We start from the raw sequence: 25,916 nt of genomic DNA on the forward strand, positions 1-25,916 counted from the left end.
GGTGAGATTAGAACCTGTTTAAAAAGGATGAATAAATATTAATTAATTTTTAATGAATGAAGAGTAGTAAGTATAAACATAACTACAAAAAATACCAACCTTGAGCAAATCTCGTTCCTTTTAAATGACTCTCGCTCATATGTAGGATCTTGAGATTGGTGGATGCTCCCAATGATAATGTTGCCCCTTCAAAGTTACTCCCACTTAGATCCAAGATCTCTAGGTGGGCCAATGCTCCCAATGACTCTAATAGAGTGCTGCTTCCTTTTATAGTGATTATACCCCATAGATAAAGCGCTCTTAAATTTCTCAAGCTTCTCATTTCTACAAATAACAAAACAGTGAAAAATAATACAAATTTCACTAAATATATTCAATATTTATTTATAATTCTTTAAAAAAAATTTAATATTCTAATGGTTCAGTTATTATTATTTTCAAATCAATTATGCTGTGGATTTAAAACAAATTTTAAAAATTAAGAGAACAATGATGTGGTAAATCCGTTCAACTCATCATTTTTATACGGTTAATAAATATACCTATTTATGAATATAATAGATTTATTGTGAAAATAATTGCTTAAGAAAGTATAATATAAAACATAAAAATAATAATATTAACTAATTATCCCCTATTTTATTCTCTAATTCATCCATTAAAATTTACCAATTTCAATTTTTTTCTAAGCCTAATAGTTTATGAAAGTCACTAAATAATTTAAACATTATTCATAGGACTCTTTTTCTTTTTTCAATTTAAAATTTAAAATTTAAATAGTTTAATATATAATTTTAATCGGGTAAATAAATATAGCAATCATCTTTTAAGAATTCAATGTGATTATATACAAATAAATTAAATAATAAATAAATAATTTACTCTATAAATATTTTAAAAATAAAAACATAATATACTTAAAGTTAAAAACTCAAAGATTGATAAAGAATAGTGAAGTTGTTGTAAAAATAATATTTCGGGTAGTAATTTTATTTATAAAAAAATTATTATCAAATTTTAAAATTTTTATAAAATTTGTCTGAATATAAAAATCACTCATTATCACCGTATACTTTAATTTTCTTTTTAATCAATTGTTTTGTTACTTTAACTAGAATAATTTTAAAAGATAATATTATTAAATTAAAATGTATTGATATGAAAAATTGTATTTAAATATCACATTATAATTACAATATTAAAATTAGCTCTAAAATTTCTTCATGATTAGTAATTTAATTATTAGTATTATTAATTACTATGAAAAATTCACAGTGATGAGAAAAAAGAAATTGAGAGCAACATTATAAAAGTTCATAATTTGTGTGTTTTAATTTCTATAATATCTTAAATGAACAAGTATTATGCTTAATATTCAATAAATAGCACTACTTTGGCTTATGAAAATTTTGGTTTTAAATTGAAAAAAAGAAAAAATTGTAATTCATTTGTGGCTTAAATATCTGCCTATCTAGGGCTGATTTAGACAATTCAATATGTTTTTTATCTAATAGATTTTAATAATTTTTAAGTATTATTACATGTCTAATTAAAATATCAATTTTAAATTTTTTTATTTAAAATAGTAAAAAGCCTTAAAAATTAAATGTAATTAATACCTCTTGAACCGATAAATTTTGTAATGTTGTTTCTGCTCAAATCCAACTCCTCCAGATTACTCATGGTATCCAATTCTGATCAGTAAAAAAGAACACATAATTAAAACAATAATTATAGATATGAACAATTCAATCAATTAATAATTTAATGAGAAGAGTAAAAAAATGTTTCTAACCTTTTAAATCAAAAGATCCTTTCAATTGATTATCATCCATCGATAGAGTTTTAAGAGATGAGAGTCCTGTACATGTATAAAAACTCTTTATACATTAATTTTTTTTTATTTTTTTATTAAAACAATAAAATAAAATATTATAAAGAAATAATTATGCATACCATTAAAAAAGACTTATTATGAAATATGTAAGTAATGTTCAACTCATTATTTTTATACAGTTAATAAATATATCTATTTATGAATATGATAGATTTATTATGAAAATAATTGCTTAAGAAACTATAATATAAAACATAAAAATAATAATCCATTAAATTTTACTAATTTCAATTTTTTTTTTAAACAGTTTATGAAAGTCACTAAATAATTTAAACATTAGGCTTTTTTTTAAAAAAAATTAAAGTTCAAAATTTAAATAGTTTAATATATAATTTTAATTGCATAAATAGAGATAGATAAATATAATAATCACTTTTTAACAATACACTATGATTATATAAAAATAAATTAAATAATAAATGAATAATTTATCCTATAAATATTTTAAAAATAAAAAATGAATATACTTAAAAAGTTAAAAAATTAAAGATTGAAAAAGAATAGTGAAATTGTTATAAAAATAATATTTCAGATTGCAATTTTACTTCTAAAAGAATTGTTATTAAATTTTAAATTTTTATAATATTTAATTTATCTCAATATCAAAATATATATTGAATTAAAAATTTCATAATTATAGAGATAATATTATTAAATTAAAAGGTATTGATATGAAAAATTGTATTTTAATATGACTTTATAATTACAATATTAAAATAATATAATAAGACACTATACGTAAAAAGCAAAAAATTAGTTCTAAAAATTCGTGACTAAATTAATTTAATTATTGGTATTTTAGATAATTAATGAATGATGAATAATTTATTTTATCAATTACTTTTTAATAATTTTATTAATAAATTTTGTTATTATTTTTTAATTTTTTTTATATTGAAATATAGACAAGTAGCAGTGATAAAAAAAAAATTGAGAGCAACATTATAAAAATACATAATTTGTGTATTTTAATTTCTATAATATCTTAAATGAACAAGTATTATGTTCAATATTCAATAAATAGCACTAGTTTGCCATTTGGCTTATGGATTTTAATTTTTTTTTTTTTTAAAAAAAGAATTGTAATCCTTTAGACACTTCTAATCTATTAGAGATAATATTACCTAATCATCTCATATTCTATTCACTAATTAATCTATTAAATTTTAATAATTTTTAACTAAATATCATTTTTAACTTTTTTTATTCAAAATAACAAAAAATATTTAAAAAATAGACTAATTAATTTACATTAATAAACTAAATAATACCTCTTGAACCGATAAATTTTGTAATGTTATTTTCATCCAAAAACAGCACTTCTAGATTACTCATGGTATCCAGTTCTGATTCGCAAGAAAGAACACATAATTAAAACAATAATTATAAATATGACCAATTCAATCAATTAATAGTTTAATGAGAAAAAAAATATATATCTCTAACCTTTTAAATCAAAAGTTCCTTTCAATTGATTATGATACATCCATAGAGTTTTTAAAGAAGAGAGTCCTCTAAGAGTTGATAGAACATCATTTCCAATGTAATTGTAACCTATATCCAAATGTTGTAGATTGCTCATATTTAATAATTCTTCACCACCTGCATATGTATAAAAACCATTTGTACATTAATTTTTTTTATTTAACTTATTTAAGAAAATAAAATAAAATATTATGAATAAATAATTGCACCTACCATTAAAAGACTTAAAACCTTCAATTTCGTTCCCCGATATACTCAAATTTTTTAAATTTGTCAAACTGTTCAATTCTACACTCATCACAAGTAACTAATTAAAAATATATAATGGTATGAGAGAACATATAAAGATGGAGAAAATTAGTTATGTATGCTCACCTTCAATATTAATTCTTCCTTTCATGTCATTATCATCTAGATTTAAATATTTCAAAGATGAGAGATAAGTTAAAGATAATAAAATATCAGTTTTGAAGTTATTAGAAGCTAAATTAAGAAACTCCAAATTCTCAAGTGAGGATAGCTTTTGAAAACCTGCATATATAAAAATCAATTATAATTATATATAAATAAAAAGAGAGAAAAAATATATGAAATGCAACTTGATGGATTTCCAAATACTCATTTAATTTGGATTATCATATGTAATGCAATGCAATTATAATTATCATAATGAAAAATATAAATATACAAACCTTCATTTTTAAGGCAACCTGCAATATTATTCTCGCTTAAGTCAAGATAGTTGAGGTGTTTGAAGGAAAGAAATAAAGAAGCGTTTAGATACCACATTTCTGCGAAAAAATCTTTTATATTCTCAAGATTGAGTTGAATAACACGCCCTGTAGTAGCACTGCACCTCACTCTTTCCCAATCACAACACTTGATAACATCAATTTCCATAGAAGAATCATAAAAGGATAACGTAGAATCAGAGTAAAAATAATAGTAAAAAGAAAGATATCGATCATGTTGAAGAGAATAATTGAGATGAGACTGAAGTTGTAAGAGAGCAGTTCTCTCAGTCTCCCAACAATCAGCAGAGCACCAAATCCCTTGTAATAATAAAACCATTATCATTGCTAATACCTTCATTTTTAATATTGGTAGGTAGTTGATAGTATCAATTGCTCTTAACGCACAAGCTTTGCCCTATTATATAGGGCATCTGTGTTATTAAAACTGTCATTTTCTATTACAAAAGTCTTTAATTTATTTTCCACAAGAAATTAAGCAAATTCTCTTTAATTTATTATTATTTTTTTAATTTATGGTCATTGTTATCATTTTTTTATTTATTTAATTTTTTAATATGAGAGTGAGATACCTTGACTTCATGTTAAACAGTTCACAATATGCATTTTCTGTGTATAAAATAAATAATTATTTACTGGAATATATTTTAGATATTTAACAACATTTTAAAATGATATGCGGATTATTCTATAGTTTTTATTATGAATTTATTAAGTTTTATTTTAATTTTCAATATATATTATTATATAGTTTTCAAACGGATGTCTTATTATTTAGTTTGGTTTATTTAACTATTAATTTTCTGTGAATAATGTTTAATTTTTAAAGAAGATCTCGACTTTAAATCAATTTTATAATGAAAAAATAAAAGAAATTACATTAATTAAAATAAAATTTTAATTGTAATACATTATTTGACGTACTTCAATAAACTGATTGGTACTATTTATTAAATTGTTACATAATAATTTTTAAATATCATTTTTATTTGTGTGCATTTTTAAAAAAAAAATCATGTGATTTAATAGATTTAAAAATCGGATTTGATCATATAATGTTTTTTAAAAAATCGATAAATTAAAATTAATTTTATACAAAATGATATTGTTTTCTTCTCATTGCAATATCATTCATAACAATCAAATGACTTAATTTTCTATGAATATAGGACAATTCCCTTTGGCTTTTTATATATCTTTCATGAAAATTTTGGCATTTAATTGAATATAGGACATCAAATCAAGATCAGTTAAAGTTCAAAAAATTCAATTCAATCTAATTTTTTTTTATTAATTTTATTATTTTAAATGAAATAATTTATATTTTTTTAAAATAAATAAAATCATGTATGATGCAAAAATTTATTTAAATTCATATAAAATTAATTGTGCTAAATAAATGGTTATTGTGGTTTCTCAAAAACAATAATATGTATGATTCTCATAATCAAATCATGTCATAATTAATTTTATTAAAATATTTACACTTTAATTAAGTAACTCAAGAATTATTTTGACAATAGTTTCAAATTAATTTCATTAACAAAAACAAAAATTTTCTTCCTTTTTTCTATAATCAATAAGGTGTTCTTTTAGTAATTAATTAAAAGTAAGTAATTGAGATCTATTTTTTATATTATACTTTTTTTATGATTGAATAATAATAATAATTTAATATCATGTAAAAATTAATTGTAATATTATTACTTTTTAACTAATTAAATGAAGTATTGGTTTGATAATTATTTTGTAATTATTAGTGAGATTTTATTGATGTTTCTAATAATATTTCATAAATTTATAATTACATAAAATAAATAAGTTTAGTTAAATATAGTGAAAATAATTATATAAAAATTTTAAAATAAATGCTTACTTATTAATAAAATTAATAAAAAGAGGTCGATAAAAATAAAATTCATTTGAATTATTTCTTTTAATTTAATTTAACAACAATGAAATGTCATGTCAATCGTTATATTAATTAACAATCTAAATTAATAATTTTATTTAAATTAAAAAAATAATTATAAAAAATTTTTAAAATATTAAAATTCTAAATTTTATTAATTTTAATAATTATATGGTAAATTTTTTCTTAATAAGTGTAACTTGAGATCAGTTTTATTATTAAAAATGAGCCGTGTTAGCTGGTTTTGATAGTTCCATTCCATTCTGCAAGGCTGGAGAAGTCTTCACGCGGCAAGATGTCATTACTCAAGTCATCTTTTCGTGGGAGAGTTGACTTGTCAATTCTCATTGTGCTAACAGTCCTGCAGTTTCATTTTTGTGAAATAAATTAATATTTTAAATTTTCGTCTCCTTTAAACTTTTTTTTTTTAAAAAAAAATCAATTGATGATAGTTGCAATAATCGATAGGTGAATAGTAATATTAGCGACTTAAAAAAAAAAAAAAAAGTAATCGAGTAATGTTAATGATAGAAACGGTAATCAAACGGTGGTAATAGAAATAATAGCAGAGTGATAGCAATTGTAATTATAGCAATGTGGCGATAGAATAACGGTGGTGGGCTTGTTTATAATGTTACGAAAGGTTATTATTACTACAATTGGCAGCTAAATAATTACGATGGTTAGATAAAATTATAATAGTGATAACAATAATGATTTTGTATTCACAGAAATAATCTGATGATAAAATGCATTCGAATAAATCTAAAAAATCTCAATTTAAATTTCACAATCGTCATTAAAAAAAATAATAATAATGACATTAGCTATAATTGAATATTGTGAATTGTGATATTAATAGCGATAATTATGGTGGTGGTGGCTATGTCAGTAATTAATAATAGTAGAAAAGAGATATAAATTTTATTAATTAATTTTAAAAAAATTAATATTTAATTATTGAACATTGTGATTATTAATAATTTAATTTTAAAAATTTATTAAAATATATTTATTTTTATTTATTGATAAAATTTTTTTTATTTAATTTTATTTATTTTTACCTTTAAAAATATATCATACACTACAAAAAAAGAATAAGAATAATTAAATTTTAAAAATTGAGTTATCTTGAAAGAAAAAGAAAAAGTAAATAAAATTGAATTTTAAAAATTGAGTTATTGAGATAGAAGAAGAAAAAAAAATGAATTTTAAAAATTAGATTATTAAGAAAGATAAAAAAAAGTAAAAAAAAATAATTTTTAAAAATTGAGTTATTGAAAAGGAAAAAGAAATTGAATTATTAAGAAAAGGAAAAAAAAAGGAAGAAGTAAAAAAAATTGAATTTTAAAATTTAAGTTATTAAAAGAGATGAAAAAAAAAGTAAAAAAATTAATTTTTAAAAATTGAGTTATTGAAAAAGAAAAAAAAAGGTTATCGAGAGTAAAATTGAATTGAATTTTTTATTTTTAATAAAATTTAAAAAATTATTTTATTCATGAACAAAAATAAACATTTTTTATTAAATTTATAAAAATATAAAAATAAATTTATTAATAATAATAATATCTAAAAATTAAATATATATCTCTTAATTCAATAATAAAAATAGAATAAATGAGCCGTGCTAAATGGTTTTATAGTTCATTCCAGCTATTACTTATTATTTATTTTTTCTTGTCTAATAATCACAAGTTAAGAAGAAAAAAAAATTCTCGCAAAGATGACATTTCTGAGAGCCATCTTTTCAAAAGAGATTTAATTTGTCGTTTCACTTATAATTCACGTCATTCTGTTATCCAGTATTTATCCTATAGTTTTTAATGTAAATTTATTAAATTTTATTTTAATTTTCAATATGTATTATTATATAGTTTTCAAATGGATGTCTTATTATTTGGTTTGGTTTGTTTAACTATTAATTTTCTGTGGATAGTGTTTAACTTTTAAAGAAAACTTTAATTTTAAGTCAATTTTATAAAAAAAAAAAGAAGAAATTACGTTAATTAAAATAAAAGCTTTTCATATTAACAACAATATAATTTAACAATAATATCAAACATATTCTAAATCTTCTCTTTTAATTGCATACCTTTATTATCTAAAACACCTTATTAGTATATTAAAAGAATAATTAAAAAAAAAAGTATGTTGAAAGAAAGAAAGCATAATATATTCTTAAATTTTGAATGCATTTCTTTTAATTTAATTTAACAACTATTAAATATTATGTCATCTTAATAACCAACATTTTAAATTAATATTTAATATAACTAAAAGGGATCATTGTAAAAAAAAATTTCAAATTTTATCAATTCTAATAATGAATTTTCTTAATAAGTATAATTTAAGATCAATTTTTATTATTAAAAATAAAAAAAAATAGATTATAATTATTAAAAAAAAGTGCAAAATATTCTTTTTTGGATTATAGCCTGGGGTAGAGCCGTGCTGGCTGGTTTTGATAGTCCATTCCATGCTGCAAAGCTGGAGAAGTCTTCACGCGGCAAGATGTCATTTCTCAGTCATCTTTCCATGGGAGACTATTGTCAATTGTCATTATGCTAACAGTCCTTCGGTTTCCCTTTTTTTTTTTAAATAAATTAATATTTTAAATTTTCATAATTTTTATCTCCTTTAAACTTTTTAAAGTAAAACTATTCATTTTTTAAAAAAATAATTTTTTAAAAAATTCAAAACTAAATTATTATTATTTTTTCATTATAAAAAATTAATAAATTAAATTTTTATAAAATATTTTATTGGAGTTATGAAAATGTTGGCTTATCTAAATTTCTCTCATGTAACTATTATAATCAAAGTCTTTAATATTTTTCTAATATTTAAAATTATATGTTAATGAATTTTCCACAAATTGCAAGACTTATCTAAGAGGGACCTTCACTATATTCTTCTTAGTAGTATTTGGTTGAGTATTATCAAATATTAATAATATAAAAAGTATTTTTTTTTGTAAAATAAAAATCTAAACGTGTAATGAAATGATAAAAGTTCATATATAATTTCATTTAAAATTTTTTAATTTATTATTTATTTATTTTAGGATAATACGATTAAATTTTATTATTGCACAGTAATATTTTTTAAATAATTATTTAATTTTAACAATGAAAATGGTATAGCACAAAATTTGAGAATAATTTGTTTTTTCCTATACAATATGTTATTTTATAAATGAAATCATTTATATGCATCACCATGTTATTTGGTTCTTAATATCAAAAATATTAATAATATAAAAAGTAAATTTTTTTTTGTCCTTTTCCTTTGTCACAAGTAAAATGTAAAGATTTTAACAGAATACAGTAATATGGAATCAATTATATGATGTGATAATGAAATAATATAATATTGTAATTACAAAATAAAAAAATATATAATATTTTGATATTTTTTTAATATTTATTTTATTTATGTTGATATAATAACCGAATAACAGCGATCAGATGGTTGTAATAGAAGTAATAGCCAAGTGATAGCAATCTAATTATGGCTGTATAAAATTGTTATTTAATTTTAGTGGTAGTAAAAAATTTATTAGTTAATTTTTTAATTTTAAAATTTATATTAAAATATTTTTAAATATTTTAAAAAGTATATTAATTGATTGCTTCATTAATTTTATTGGTAAATATTTTATTATTTAATTTTTATAATTTAAATATTTTTAAAAAATTTATTAATTGATCCTATAAATTTTTAAAAATTTTATTAATTAATTAATTTATATCAGGAATATTTTAAATTTTTTTATAATAATTAACGCTTAAATTTAATAGAATTATTAATTAATAAATTTTTTAAATATTAAAATTATTTTAACTGAAAAACTGAGTTTTAAATTTTAAATTGTTAAAAATATTTTAATATATTTTTTAAAATTAATGTATGAATTGATAAATTTTTTATATAATAAATATTAAATAATAATTATTTCTTATGAAAATGTAATGGTAGGGCAATGTTGGTGGGCTTGGTGATAATGTTATAAAAGGTGATTGTTAATAATACTGGCAGCTAAGTAATAGGTATGGTGGTGGTGGCCAACGATGGTGGCTAATAGTACTGAGGAGGGATCTGTAAATTTTACCAATTAATTTAAAGAAAATTTATTATTTCAATTTCATCGATTCATTTAAAAAATTTATTATTTAATTATAAAATATTATTATTATTAACGAGTTAATTTTTATATTTTTAAAAATTTATTAAAATATTTTTTTATTAATAAAATAATCATTCTTTTCAATTCTATTTATTTTTACAATTAAAAATATATTAAAAAATAAAAAAATTAAACTTTAAAAATTAAATTACTGATGAAGAAAAAGAAAAAGTAAAAAAAATTGAATTTTAAAAATTGAATTATTGAGAAAGAAGAAAAAGTAGAAGTAAAAAAAATTGAATTATTGAGAAAGAAAGAAAAAAGTAAAAATATTGAATTTTAAAAATTAATTTATTAAAGAAAAAAATTGAATTATTAAGAAAAAAGAAGAGAGATTATTGAAGGAAAAAATTAATTATAAAAATTTTTTCTTTATTTTTTTATTTATTTTTAATAAAAATATAATTATTTTATTATCAGAGAATAAATAAAAATATTTTAATAAATTTTTAAAAATATAAAAAATTAATAATAATGATACTTAAAAATTAAATAATAATTTTTTTTAATTCAATAATAAAAATGAGATAAAATAGGCCCTACTAACTAGTTTTGATAATTCACTTCAGCCATTACTGATAATTTTTTTTTTTTTGTCTAAAATTAAAAAAAAAAAAAAAAAAAATCTTTACGCGCAAAGATGACATTTCTGAGAGCCCTCTTTTCAAGGAAGACTTGACTTGTAGTTTTGCTAATAGTCTATATTATTCTATTTTCCGATATTTATTTTGTAGTGAAAGAAATTAAAAATATAAAATTTTAAAAATATTTGTCTCTTTTAAAACTTTTCAAAGTGAAAAAAAAAAAAAAAAAAAAAAACTTAGACTTGGTCCAACTGAGCTATGAATCTAAGAACTATTATTATTATTATTATTATTATTATTATTATTATAATAGAAGTTTTCTTTTGCCAGATATTAAGGGCTATACAAGTGAGGAGAGGTAAACTTCTATAAATAACTACAAATATGTTTAGTTACATAAAATAAATTTATTTTCAAAAAAATATTTTTAATTTTTTTAAAAATTAAAATGTGTTATTTTATTTTTTTAATTTAATTAAAAATAGAAAATAAATATTTTATTTTCAAAATTTTATAAAAGGAAATGAAAAAATATTAAAATAATTTTTATTATATTAAAAAAATTAAAAAATCTAAGTTTTTAAAGTGAAAAACACATAAATCCACATACGAATAAATTTTACATAGTTAAAACATTATTTTTAATAATTATATTTATATATTTAAGTATGTATGAAGTTTCTCTTTATTTTAAATTAATATAAAAATTAAAGTGAAAATTATTGTAAAAAATAAACATATTTCTAAAAAAAATGTTGATTCAAACATATTTTCTAACATTTCAATTTGAAAATAACTTTTAATATTATATGAAATGATAAGTTTTTTCAATTTTTTTTATAGAAAATAAAATAAAAAATAAAATAAAAAATTATTTTCTACTACTAAAACCACCCTAAATATTTTAATTAAAATTTTCCACAAATTGCAAGACTTTTAAACCGAATTAAATAAATGCATACACATTATAGTTGGAAAGCTGCGAGACATTGGCTAGGTAGTGTTAATGCCATCTTATAATTTTTATTTATTTATTTTATTATTTTAAAATTATTATTCATATTTTACACTATAATAATATATAAATTAATTATTATAATTTTATTTTAAAAAATTTATCAAAATTCCTATTAATATTTAATAAATTTTAATATTTTTAAAATGATATGATTAAAAAGTCAATAAAAAAATTATCTTTCCTTAATATGTATAAAAAATAAAATAGATAAAAATTATAAATTGAAAAAAAGAATAATAGATTAATTAAATTATCTAATAGTATTTAAGATAGTTATATAAATATTTAATTTTTAATTTTTAATTTTTCTATTAAATTATGTGATATTATACTCTCTTATTAAATTTTATAATGACTATTATATTGGATATAATTATTAAGTCAGAATGACACCCACTCTCAAATGTTATAATAGGCTACTATTTCAGACATGGATAACTCTTCCATTGCAGGCTTAGCAGACTATAATCAGTCATATAAGTTAATTACCTTTATTTTAGTGGCTTTGCAGCATTGGGATAGATTTGAAATTGCTAATTATACAATATATAATACAAATAAAAAGAAACTCTAATGCAGACAACAATAGTCGGGTGATAATAATAACCTCCTATGTTATGATATTTATCCATCATCTTCTATATTTTTGTTATTTCAATTTTTAAATTTCATAATTATACGTACTTTCACGAATCTATTATAAAATTATACTTAAATTTTTTTATTAAAATAATTTCTCCCATATAAATATAAACACATCTACCACATGTTCGCATTCTATTTTTAATATCCTGTAGTGAGATTATTTTTAATATTCAGGAGCTGTTAAAATAAATCACAATTACATTACATTTTCTTTTTTAACTATGTTCTTCTCGGATTTTATTTTTTAAAAAATTATTTAAATTTTTATAACTTTGCCGATAATAAAAAAATTTTCATCAATTAATTTTAAAAAAATATTAATTAGTGTCTATGACCGTCTATAGTTTTATTGCGTGTGATTGAAATAAAAATTTTGTATAAATGTATCATCATGCTATTAAGTATTTTGATTTAAATTCTTTTCTTTCGTTTAAACGAAATAATAAAAGTATATCCAAAAACACATTTACAAAAGTTTTGTATCAAAATCTATAAAAAAATAATCCAATTGATCAAGATGCACAATGAGAATCGTATCCATACGATTTTGCATTTCTCGATAAATATAATTAATTTTATTATTGTTCAAACAAAATGATAAAGTTGGAACTTAAAATTCATTGAAAACGGTTAATAAGAACAATTTATAAAAACATATTGATGAATATAAAAACAGTTTTTAGAAAATATATAATAAAAAGAAAAAAAAATTTTGTTTTTAAAAAACAAAAAATCATATATTAATACCGAACAACACCCATAAATTTTCATGAAAATAGTGCTATTATAATAATAACATTTAATTATGTAAGAACCTTGACCAAATATTGTCCCTTCAAAATTACTTGAGGTGAGGCAATGTTCCCAACGATGCTAAAAGCATGCTTCTTCCTTTTATTCGGACTTCTGATTTTCTGCACATGAGAATAGAGTAAAAATAAAATAAATATTAAATTTTATTTGATGAAAAAGTTTATTAAAGAATTCAGTCTATTGGTACAATTATGAGCAACATTCAGGATGAGTTTGATATAATGGGTAGTTAATAGTTGATTTTAATTTTTATGTTCTAAATATTTAATAAATTATATATAATTATTTTTTAAAGATATATCGATTATAAAATTTAAAATTTTGTGTGTTTTTTATAATTTAATTTAAAAGTTTAAATTTTAATATAATTATTCAAATTTTTACAATTATATTTAAATTGAAATATTAAATTAGGGAGTGTGTCCCTCACCTGACTCAATCTAAGACTAGTCCAAACCAACATCTTCATCTTACTGCTGATCATCATCGAATTAGAAAGTATATTCTGTTAAATTCGAGTAAGTTTAATTTATTTAAAAAACTCGATTAAAAAGAAAAGATGTAAATTTTTATAATGGACACGTACTCTGTTTCAAATCGTATTCGCACAATCCTGTTTCAATTTGAGAGTGGAATTAGCTGCTTAAGACAATTACTAATATAATATATCTTTAAATGAATAATTGTTTAGAATTGTATATATAGCAATATATATATATTTTCGCATTTAACTTATGAAATATTTGATTTTAAATTAAAAATTAGAATTTTAATTCTCACAAAAATATAATGTCTTCAATTCTTAGTTCAATGATATGGTCCAAGTTTAGTGAGCGTGTCCTTTGGTTTGCAAACTCTTCCATTTATTTTCCACAAGACTTTTTCTTAACATGCATGTCTTTTTTTATTCATTAATTTTCTGTACTTATTTTGTAAAAATATACAGTTTTTTAATCAATAATTATTCTTTACATAATTTCACTAAATTCTAATCCTAATATTACTCAAACTTTTTATTCCAATATAGTTTAAATAGTTATTAAGAATATTTTTTAATATGAGAGATGAATCTTTTAGTAAAAGATTTAGAAAAAAATATCTAAAACTTTTTATATAAATAAAGGTAAACCTAATGAATTAAAAATAAATAATACACACGCATATATTTATACAACATTTTAAGTCTAATAAGTTTTTAACTTAAAATTTTCATCATTAAAAATAAATAATATAATATTTAGAAATTAATAAATTTTTTCTTAAAAATTAATCATTATAAATAAATAATACTCTCTACTTCCCATAATTTTTATACATTTTATTTTTTTACTTGAAAAATAATATTTTTATTAATTTTTTAATTATATTCATATTAAAAATATTGACTTTTATTAAATATTAAAATATATTTTAAATATTCACTTAAAAAATAATATTTAATGGGAGATTGTTTCGGAAATAGCAGAAATAGTATAAAATTAAATAAGATTATAATAGTTAATTTATATATTATATAATATAAAAAAGAAAGATGGATTATTTTAGGATAACAGAAAAAAGAAAAAGTAAAAAAAAATTATAAGAAGAATGGAGTATATTAATTAGGTTTTTATATTAAAAAATTTAATTGTTATAAATAAATAATATTATATCTAAAGCCTCAAATAATATATACTTATCAGTAATAAATATATATTTTTATTCTAAAGTATTTCTTAAGAAAAACTATTTTGTAGTAGTGATTCAATATTATTAATTTTTTTTTTTGGAGGTTTACGTGCTGTTTTGGTACTCAACTATTTTCCTCAGTCTCCCTCCATTATTGATTTTAATTTTAACTTTTAAAATAGACCTAGACTTAAATTCAATTATATATATGATGTAGCGAATTGTTATTATTTTTATTATTAACGTAAGTTTACTGAGCGTGTGATTTGGTTTTAAGACTATCATTTTGTGCCAAAAGTCCAAGTCTTCCTCGTCTTCCACTTTATATTCATTAACAAATGCCATTATTTTCCACAACAAAGCAACATTTTTTTTTTCTTTTACGTTTTTGTTTTGTTCTTTTATAAGAGACCTTGACTTCAAATCAACTCTTTTATAATACCTTATTAAAAATTTCACACGTACAAATTGAAATTAACTTATATAATAACTTAAAAATTCATGAATAATCAAATTAAGACATATGATCTAGTTAAAAGTTTAGATAATAAATATTATAGACGAGTTTAGTAAATAAGAGTAGTAATAATTATGGATATAAAATATTTAAGACGTTTAAAATTTATAAATTATAGAAAAGTGATTGAAAGCACATAATGAAATTCTCTTTTCAATTTGTATTTATACTTTCAACCGTATAGATATTTTTATTTCATATTTTTTCAAAACATGTTATTATATCTTTTCGAAGTAATTTTGTAATCGATTCATTAATAGTTGACAATTGGTTTATTAATACTAAACCGGTTAACACTAGAAAACTCAGACCATTCTGATTTGTTTTAAGTTTCTTTAAATTGAAATTTAAGTTTCTTGCTCTCCCTAAGCGACCGCTCAGATATACTTAGAATAGGATGTTATAGTAGGATATAAGTGACATGATCTAGAGCAAATTATATTTTGAGAGGTTATCATTAAATATTTATTGTTTGTAGGGGGCATAATTGTAATATCTGAATTCTGTTAAGAGTTTATGAGCCTATTAGTCATTTTGTTACTTCAACTTCATTCACGTTTTAGCTCATATCAACTTTATAGTTAAGCTAAGGCCGAATTTATGTACAAAAAGAAAGCCTGCGATCCAATAAAGTTCATATACAAGATTTCTATTTTTTTTTTCCTGAAACATTTTGTTTTCATTTTCTTCTTTTTATAGTATCAGAGTTTAATAGTCGGTGAAACCTAAAACTTTACTATATTTACAATAGCTCGCAAATTTGTAAATTTAAATTATTTTTAAATAAATTAATCACAACGATAATAAAATCTTTAATATCTAAAATTAGAAGGGACGAATCACCACTTAAAAGTTTAGAATCTCATGGATATATGTTATATATAATAATAATAAAAGTAATAATACTAACATTAAAATAATAATAATAACAATATTAATATATATTATATATAATTCTCAATAAAAATATTATATTATTATTTATATAATTTTGATTATATATATATAATTAATTTGTAAAAATATATTATATTTATTAATATGTGATTTTTTTTTTAAACAAAACTACTAATTATATTAATAAAATTTTATCAAACAAAGAGAGATATTATCCCAAACAGAGAGACGATTATACCTAATAGATTCTCTAGTCAAAGTATGAGCAGTTAGAGTGGAATAATGACGAATCCATCTAATAGAAATATTAGTTATAGGGTCTAACAAAGATTTACAATAATTCAAAATCAAAACTAGTTTAGAAATATCTAAATGTGGAGACTGAAGAAATTGAACCACTTACAAACATTCCATAAAAATGCAGCCATTAAAAGGCAAAAATTTTGTCACAAAGAGCAACGGAGAGCTAAAACTTTTGTTTCCATCAATAATAAAATGTCCAACTTGTAACTAATAACTAAATCCTTCAATGCATTAATTGTCCGAGGATTGTCGAGTTCTCGGCAGTTCTAACACAGGACGATCATTGTTTTCGGCTATCCTGACCTTTAACAGGACGAGCTGCTTCACAGTTACTTGTCAAATTAACATTCGCAGGGGTGTGATTAGAGGCATCCTGTTGAGAGGAAGGAAAACCTGTAACATCATCATCCCTCTCTAAAAGATGCCATAAATCTGCCAAAAAGATTTGCATATTCTGAGAATTGATTGAATTGTATGTGAGAAACATCCCACCATACAGAAATTATAAGTTATGATCGGAATATTTCTGTAGCTCTTAATAGGAACAATAACATCTTCTTCTTCATCGATAGTCAATTGACGCAGATCGTCTTCTACGGGGAAAAGGAAAAGAATGAGTTAAATTTAAAGAAGAGGAAAAAGTGAGAGTCGTGTTACGGAGGGATCGTGTAGGAAAATTTTGTGTTGAAAGTAAAAGCAAATTTTAAATATAATATTTTTTTAATATGTGATTTATTCATATAATAAAAAATTATAAAATAATTAAAATATTTTTAGTTGAAATAATAAATACATATATGCATAGACACACATATGCAAAATCTATTTAGATAGAAGAAATTATAATTAATTAATTAAATTATTTAAATTATATTGTTAAAAAATTTTAATAATTAATTAAAATATATATAATTATTTTATAATATTGTTAATAACTGTTTAACAGTTAATAGAAAGTTATATTTAAATTATATTTAAATTATATGAATAATTTAATAAGAGATAGTACAGATGCAATGAAGTAAAATTTTATTAAGTATTAAATAACTCATAAATAACTATTTTACTTATATTTTTATTTATTTATAATTTTTTATTATTTATTATTTAATAATTATAAAATTAATATTTAAATTCTTTAAATAGAATCATATAATTTTAATAATATAAATTTATAAAATTATATTAAAACATATGATATATAAAACATATTATTAAAATTATATGATAAAATCATAACATTATTAAAATTTTTTAAAAAATATATATATATAATTGATTTTTTTATGATTCTTAATAAAAAAAATCAGAATTAAAATTAAATATTTTAATAAATTCAGTTTCTGATGTTTCAATTCCTACGATATTATCCATTCATACGATTTTTTATTCGATTAAAACCTCCAAAACCGTTCACAACCCGATTGATATAAAGATTCTTCATTTCATTATTCATCCTTTTAATTTTTAAGGAGACCTTTACTTACAATTTCATTTTATTAAATCTTTAACTTTATTTTATCATTTTATTCACTCTCTTATTTTAGTGTATTTTTAAAAATAATTATAATATAGTTTTTTTTTGCTATTTTTCAACAGTATTAGATAAGGATATATTCTAAACTACCGTAGATAAATAATACTATAAACAAAATCCAACATAAAGAATACTTAGGATTAAGGTAACATTATAATGAAAATCTTGATAAATGTGCCTGGAAACATATGGATTTTTTTTTGAAATAACATACAATATAAAAAATTTTCAATTTATTAATTCGGTAAGAATTGTCTTGTAATTGCAAAAAACATTTTTTAACAGAATTTACAAGCAATCTGCTATTGGGGACTCCAGAGGTTAAGCAGACCCAAAGATAATAAAATAAGGACCAAGTTATGCAACATAAAGAATGAGAGCAAAGACAAAGCCTAAACAGTAGCAAGTTCTGCGACAACCATAGAATAAGTAACGGCCAGGGTGTGCCATATGCTAAGCTTTTCCTAGATTTTTGATAGAACTAGCTTCATAAAAAAAAAAAAGAAAAGAAAAAGCAACAGCAAGACTAGCCAAGTACTGCAACCAACAACAAATAAATGACACACCGAAACTAGAGATATTAACAATGTTTTGAATAATTTTTACTAGTCTCATCCATGAAGAAGCTAATCACAACTTAAAAAGGTAATAGTGATAGTGTCCAGCAATTATATTTCAAACAAAAATTAGCTTAAGTCATTACAGATAATAGAAATCCAAGAACAAAATGCAATTAATTGAACACTGGAAAACACAAATAATCAAGCATTGAACTTGTACATCCTCAATTCTATGAAAATCCAAATTTGGATAGCAGAGGAATATTGTCCACCAGAAAATAGTAGCAATTGATTATTTGTGTGTCATTTATTTGTAGCAACACTATGATGTACGACACCAGAAACTATTGGTAGCAACACTATGATGTACGACACCACAAAACTCACATAGAAAACACCCATGTCCATAAATTTCTTCTATTGGAGTTGCAAGTGACTGGCGATGTGTTGTTGCAACTCTTCAGCAGTGGCAGTCCACACAACAAAGGATTTCTCTCGTAGCTATTCTGGTCAAATGTTGCAAATTGTGCAACCCTCTCAGATGTTTTACCTGAAAAGTTTTTGTGTGCTACACTGAATACAGCTAGGGAATATAGCCGAGTAAGTTGAGGAGGAATTTTCCCTTCCAAATTGTTGTAAGAAAGATCCAAGCTCTCAATTTGCCCCAGGTTTGAAAATGTTATTGGATTGCTCCGATCAACTTGTTGTGGGACAAATTCAACACCTTGATCATGCTGAGATTTCCAATTTCAGGAGGAATCTCACCTGTCAAAAAGTTACAAGAAAGGTCGATACCAGAGAAATAGCGAAGGATGCTTGCCTGGTAAAAATAGGAAGAATACATGGTTGAAAACTCCACAGCCTGTTGAAGTTGTACTGAAACCCCAGTTTCTGGGTTAAAAAATCTTCTAGGTTGATTAGATTTTTCTCGTTTCTCATACCAACTACTACAGCTTAGGCAATGAGGAATATGACCAGAAAGATTTTTATGAGAAAGATCAATTAAGCTTAACTTATCCAACTTGCATAGCTGAATTGGAATTTCACCTTCAAAATGATTCTGACTCAAAAGAATATAACTCAACGGAATCTCTCCGATCCATTTTGGAATTCTCCATATCAATCTATTATGGCTAAGATCCAACACCACCAATGAAGGGCAATTATGGAATGAATCCTTTAACAATCCTTGCAGCATATTTTTAAACAAATGGACTTCTGTTAAATCTTTAGGGCAGAAATTGGATGATAAACTTCCAAAAATGTTGTTCTATGAAAGATGTAAAATTTGAAGTTGAGACAAATTCCCTATCCAATTAGGAATCTTACCAGAGAGATGATTATAACTGACATCCATTATTTTAAACTCGTTACATTTAACAGGCTACTTAGAATGCTTCCAGAGAAATTGTTGCTGGATAAATCTAAACTTTCTAGCAAACTCATATTTCCCAGTATTTGGCCTTGCAAACTATTGTTTGAAATTATAATGAGCCACAACCAGTGGTGAAGTGCTCTGGTATGCTACCTGCAATCTATTTTCGGAAAAGTCTAATCTTTCCAATAAGCTCATATTTCCAATGAAGATGGAATTCTACCACTGAAACCATTCCTTGACATCATTAGATATGTCAATCTGGGCAAATGCGTTCCAATCTCTATTGGAACAGAGCTACTGAAGAAATTATCTTAGATATCTAAGTATGACAAGTGCACATGAGAATGAAATTGACAAGTGCACATGAGAATGAAGTGGTAATTGGAGAGGCCCTGTAAGAGAATTGTTGATTAAGTGTTTCTAGTTTTGTGTTGTTGTGCAACAACCAAGATGGAAACCTTTCTCTCATTTGAATGTGCGACGAATCAACAAATTTCAGGTTATGTTGATAGTTGAGGAATTTGGGGAATGCTTCACAATATCCATCATGAGATAGAATAAGGCTCTCTAATTGAAAACTTGGATTCCAAGACTAATGATGTGCCTCTGCAAACACTTTGTTATCCGAACTTTTCAAGTACTTGAGCTTTGATGGACTCAGTGAGATTGGGATTTGAAAGAAATTAACTAAGAGATCTAAGTCTTGAAGGGTTGTTAAACTCTTGAGAGGAGATAAAAGAGATATTTCCACTGAAGAGATTATCGTTGAATAGAAGTAAAATTTGCTAGACGCAATGGTAGACTATCACCGAGATTATTGTAGCTAATATCTAGCATTTGGATACATTTTAAATTGCAAATACCTGAAAATTAATTATTCATTTATAAATGATTTAGCTAAAATATCCAAATAATGAGGAAGATATCTCAAATTCACTTTATCTTGGATTATAAAAATTCTGCTATTAAGTCCACAGAACAGCATTGATATCTCAAATAGAGAAATTATATTCACTACACTTTGGATAACAGATGATGTGCTATTAAGTCCACGGTCGGCACTGATAATGTTGTAAGGGAGGACAAAACTCCAATTATTCGTAGAAAGTTATCGTTTACCGTCGAGTAATTCAACATATATGGCAAGCCTATAATAATAGAAATTATCAATTAATCAATAATTTATTATTTAAATATATAGGAAAAAACATATAATGATATATTTGTTGGATCCCACAATAATACTCCCTATAAAACTCTTATAAGAGTTTAGGTACTCCGCCCTTCACTTAGCCTTTTTAAGTAGCTTTTTTTAAGTAGTTTTTTTAAGATGAGTTTGATTTGATTCAAATTTAACATAAATACTAGAATTTATTATGTTTAGGTAATATTTCCTTATAAGAGTTTTAGACACTCATCTTCATTAAGTTAATTTTTAAACTTGCTCAAATTTAAAATGTTAGGAAATAAATTACCTACGTAGGGTAAAATTCAAATCAACTAAAGACAAAAGCTCAAGTGAAGGAAGTTATTCAAGACTTTGAAGGAAGTTTCTTTCCTCCTGAATTCTATGGGAGGCGGAACTGCCAATTTCGAAGGTGAGGCAGATAAGAGGGGAGAGGAACAGATATGCGCTTGCTAACCCTTGAGTAGGGTGAGCATGAGAAGGTAAATAATGCTACTACCTATGCTGGTCTTAGTTCTTAGTACTTAGTAGTAGAACTGAGTTTGCTTTGCTTTTGTATAAATAAAAGATAGTTGTTTGCTTGTTGCGTGGATTAGCAATCTGATGTTTTGGATTGCATCTTGTTGAGAGAGATTTTCACCTTAGGGAAGAATGGTACCAACTTCAGCTTAGTAGAGATTTTACAAAGAGAAATGCAACTTCATATTAGCTGCTTTCCATCAATCAGTAATCACTTGCCTGATATGGCAGGATTGGGAGTTTTAGAACCCTTAAATTAACAAATGGACAAAAATTAAACCAGAAATCGTTATCATATTCAGACCAACAAATTGATTGATTATGGTTGGGCCAACAATTTGCTCTGTTTTCAGAAGCCAAGCCATAGGTGGAAACAAATTGATGGATAAGTGTAAAATATTTTTCATTGATTCATTTATTCAGAATTTTTGTAAAATTAAAGTAGGAATTGCAAAGACTTTTTTCTAAAGCATGGATAGCAACACTGCAGAAATAATGCAACTAATCTCCTTAAAATAAAGACTATTTGGACTGAGAAAGCTTAGTTGGAAAAAAAAAGCAAGAGATTTAAGCAAATTCAATGTTGGGTGTAAATATAGCATTTCAAACACACATTTTACATCGCTGCTTGAGATTCAATCTCGAGGTCAATTGAAAGTACAGAAAAAGAAAAAACTTGCAGAATACTTTCAAGCTGAATTCATCTGCGTAAGCTACAAAATCTAAATTGGGATAAAACTACAAGATTGTCTATTATAAAATAATAGCAATTCTCTATACTCACCTCAATGAAGTAAAACCATACTCGTCGCCAGTACGGATTTATGTATAGAACTGCAGCTATTGTCAACAACACCACACTGTAAGCTACCCCAAAACTTATGTAGAAAACACCCATGTCCATGAAGCCATTGCTTTCCTCATTCTCAATTGAAGTTCTTGATTTTGATGGAGGTGATACCATTTCAGTACAATTTCTTGGCAGTGGCCATCCACAGAGAAAAGGATTTCCTCGATAACTGCTTTCATCAAATGTCCCAAATTGTGCAACCTTGTCAAGTGTCCTGCCAGATAAATTATTATATGACACATTGAAAACTTCCAAAAAATTTAACTCAGTAAGCTGAGGAGGGATGTTCCCTTCCAAGTTGTTGTATGACAGATCTAAGCTCTCAATTTGGCGCAAGTTGGAAAAGGATGCTGGGATTTTTCCTGTCAAACTGTTGTGAGACAAATTTAGTACATGGATCTCATTGAGGTACCCAATTTCAATAGGAATTTGGCCTGTCAAATGATTGCATGAGAGATCAATTCCAGAGATGTAAGATAGCATTCTTCCTTGGTAAGAATAGGATATACTCTTTGTTGTAAATTCCAAAGGTTTATCCATAGAAGCATTATATGGATTAGGCAGCATTCTTCCTAGCTGCCTATATGTTTGGCTTGTAGATCTTAGGCAAGGGAGAATAGAATCAAAAAGATGATTATGAGAAAGATCAAGCAAACTTAATTGAGTCAAGTTGCACAATTGAACTGGGATTTCCCCATCAATATAGTTATGCCCCAAGATTAGGTAGCTCAATCGAGAAAATTTTCCAATCCATGATGGAATGCTTCCAGTCATATGATTATGGCCCAAATCTAACACAATTAACTCAGAGCAACCATAAAATGCATCCTCCAATGACCCTTGTAGCCCATTTCTAGACAAATAAATCTCTTGTATATTTGAAGGGCAAAAGTTAGATGGTAGACTTCCTGAGATATTATTCATTGAAAGATCCAAAACGCGAAGAAAGTACATGTTCCCCAGCCACCTTGGGATCCTACCATATAAGTTGTTATGACTAAGATCCAACACTCGTAAAAAGGAGCTGTTAGACAAGCTATGTGGAATGCTGCCAGTGAATTGATTGCCATCCAATTGCAACTCATACAGAAACCTTAAGTTAGAGGTTTCAGAAAATATTTGGCCTTGCAAACTGTTGTTTGAAAGTATGAGTTCTTGCAATGAGACACAACCAATGGTTAAATCCTCTGGTATAGTACCTGACAATCTATTGTTGGATAAGTCTAAAAGTTCCAACAAGCTCATATTTCCAAATGAAGAAGGAATGCTACCACTGAAACCATTTCCCGACATGTTTAGACGCCACAATTTTGGCAGATATGTTCCTATCTCTGGTGTGATGAAGCCTTGGAAGAAATTGTCTGATATATCCAACTCTGACAAATTCATATGGGAATGAATTGGTAATTTCAGAGGTCCTGAGAGAGAGTTGTTGATTAAGTAAAGACTTTCCAATTTGGTGTTGTTTTGTAACAACCAATATGGAAACCCTTCACTCATTTGAATGTGCGACAGATCAATAAATTGTAGGTCATGCTGGTGATAGAGAAATTTGGGGAATGCTCCACCATATCCACCACTAGATAATATAAGGTCCTCCAATTGAAATCTTGGGTTCAAGTACTGATCATTTGTTTCTGCAAATATTTTGTTACCCCAACTTTCCACGTACTTGAGTTTTGAATGGTTGAAAAATGGACTTAATGAGATTGGGATTTGAAAAAAATTGTCTGAAACTGATAGATATTCAAGGTTTGTTAAACCTTCAAGTGGAGATGAAGAAATGTTTCCAATAAAGTGATTGGAAGAGAGGTCTAATTGTTGAAGAGAAGTCAAATTTGCTAGACACAAAGGTAAGTTACCACTGAAATCGTTGTAAATAATGTCTAACTTTTGAAGATGCTTCAATTTGCAAATACCTGAAAATTATTAATTTTAAATTTTATTTTAGCTAAAGTTTATGATTAAAGTGAAAGAGATCTCAAATAGGAAGAAAATGCATTTGTTTTACTTTGGCTCACAGGTATGATGCCACTAGGTCCACAGCCGTACATTGATAATGTTTCAAGGGAAGAAAGTGCTTCAAAACTTTGGAGAAAGTTTTCATCCACAGAAGAGCTATCTAGACATAATTCTTTCAAATTGGTGAGATTAGAACCTGTTTAAAAAGGATAAATAAATATTAATTAATTTTTAATGAATGAAAAGCAGTAATTATAAGCATAACTACAAAAAATACCAACCTTGAGCAAATCTTATCCCTTTTAAATCACTCCGGCTTATATATAGGGTCTCCAGATTGGTGAATGCTCCCAATGGCTCTAATAGCATGCTGCTTCCATTTATAGTTAGAGAAAGCGATCTTAAATTTCTCAAGCTTCTCATTTCTACAAGTAACAAAACAGTAAAAAATAATACAATTTTCACTAAATATATTCAATATTTATTTATGATTCTTAAAAAAAAATTTAATATTCTAGTGGTTCAATTATTATTATTTCCAAATCTAATGGTTCAATTATGGTCTAGATTTAAAACAAATTTTAAAAATTAACAGAAGAATAATGTGGTAAATCCGTAAGTAATGTTGAACTCATCATTTCTATTAACTTTATTATGAAAATAATTGTTTAAAAAAGTATAATATAAAACATAAAAATAATAATATTAACTAATCATCTCCTATTTTGTTCACTAATTCATCCATTAAAATTTACTAATTTCAATTTTTTTTTTTCTAAGTCTAATAGTTTATGAAAGTCACCAAATAATTTAAACATTATTCATAGGACTTTTTCTTTTTCAATTTTAAAATTTAAAATTTAAATAGTCTAATATATAATTTTAATCGCATAAATAGAGATAAATAAATATAATAATCACTTTTTAAATAAATAAATATATTTTTATTTTCCTTTTAATCAATTGTTTTGTTTAACTTTAAATAGAATAATTTGAATTAAAAATCTCATAATTATAGAGATAATATTATATAAATTAAAATGTATTGATATGAAAAATTGTATTTTTATATGATATTATAATTACAATATTAAAACAATGTAATAAGACACTATACGTAAAAGCAAAAAATTAGTTATTTTTATTAAGACAATGTAATTTAATTATTTATTTTATTAATTACTTTTTTATAATTTCATTAATAAATTTTATCACTATTTTTTATTTTTTTATATTGAAATATAGAT

At 23.4% G+C, this 25,916-nt stretch overlaps 2 protein-coding genes across 2 annotated transcripts; both read right to left on the reverse strand.

The window, feature by feature from the left end:
- Positions 1 to 82: 82 nt before the first annotated feature.
- LOC110599697 (receptor-like protein 15) lies at positions 83 to 4,523 on the reverse strand. Its single transcript, XM_043950511.1, has 6 exons — positions 3,596 to 4,523; positions 3,344 to 3,499; positions 3,169 to 3,243; positions 1,796 to 1,861; positions 1,620 to 1,694; positions 83 to 324 (listed from the first exon to the last, which is right to left on the reverse strand). The coding sequence occupies exons 1-6, from the start codon at positions 3,678 to 3,680 to the stop codon at positions 83 to 85; spliced, it is 699 nt and encodes a 232-aa protein (XP_043806446.1). The 5' UTR covers positions 3,681 to 4,523.
- Positions 4,524 to 22,423: 17,900 nt separating this feature from the next.
- Positions 22,424 to 25,133, reverse strand: LOC110607870 (receptor-like protein 1). Its single transcript, XM_021747033.2, has 3 exons — positions 24,951 to 25,133; positions 24,719 to 24,865; positions 22,424 to 24,626 (listed from the first exon to the last, which is right to left on the reverse strand). The coding sequence occupies exons 1-3, from the start codon at positions 25,090 to 25,092 to the stop codon at positions 22,558 to 22,560; spliced, it is 2,358 nt and encodes a 785-aa protein (XP_021602725.2). The 5' UTR covers positions 25,093 to 25,133; the 3' UTR covers positions 22,424 to 22,557.
- Between the last annotated feature and the right edge of the window lie 783 nt (positions 25,134 to 25,916).

This window comes from Manihot esculenta, chromosome 14 (assembly GCF_001659605.2).
Source record: "Manihot esculenta cultivar AM560-2 chromosome 14, M.esculenta_v8, whole genome shotgun sequence".
Taxonomy (NCBI): Eukaryota; Viridiplantae; Streptophyta; class Magnoliopsida; order Malpighiales; family Euphorbiaceae; genus Manihot; species Manihot esculenta.

Coding starts and splice junctions, on each gene's coding strand:
- LOC110599697 (XM_043950511.1), bottom strand. CDS start 3,680: ATGAGTGTAGAATTGAACAGTTTGACAAATTTAAAAAATTTGAGTATA. Junction 1,862..3,168: donor AAAATTTATCGGTTCAAGAG/GTATTATTTAGT, acceptor ATACATGTACAG/GACTCTCATCTCTTAAAACT. Junction 1,695..1,795: donor AGGATCTTTTGATTTAAAAG/GTTAGAAACATT, acceptor TTTACTGATCAG/AATTGGATACCATGAGTAAT.
- LOC110607870 (XM_021747033.2), bottom strand. CDS start 25,092: ATGAGAAGCTTGAGAAATTTAAGATCGCTTTCTCTAACTATAAATGGA. Junction 24,866..24,950: donor AGGGATAAGATTTGCTCAAG/GTTGGTATTTTT, acceptor CTTTTTAAACAG/GTTCTAATCTCACCAATTTG. Junction 24,627..24,718: donor CATCATACCTGTGAGCCAAA/GTAAAACAAATG, acceptor AATAATTTTCAG/GTATTTGCAAATTGAAGCAT.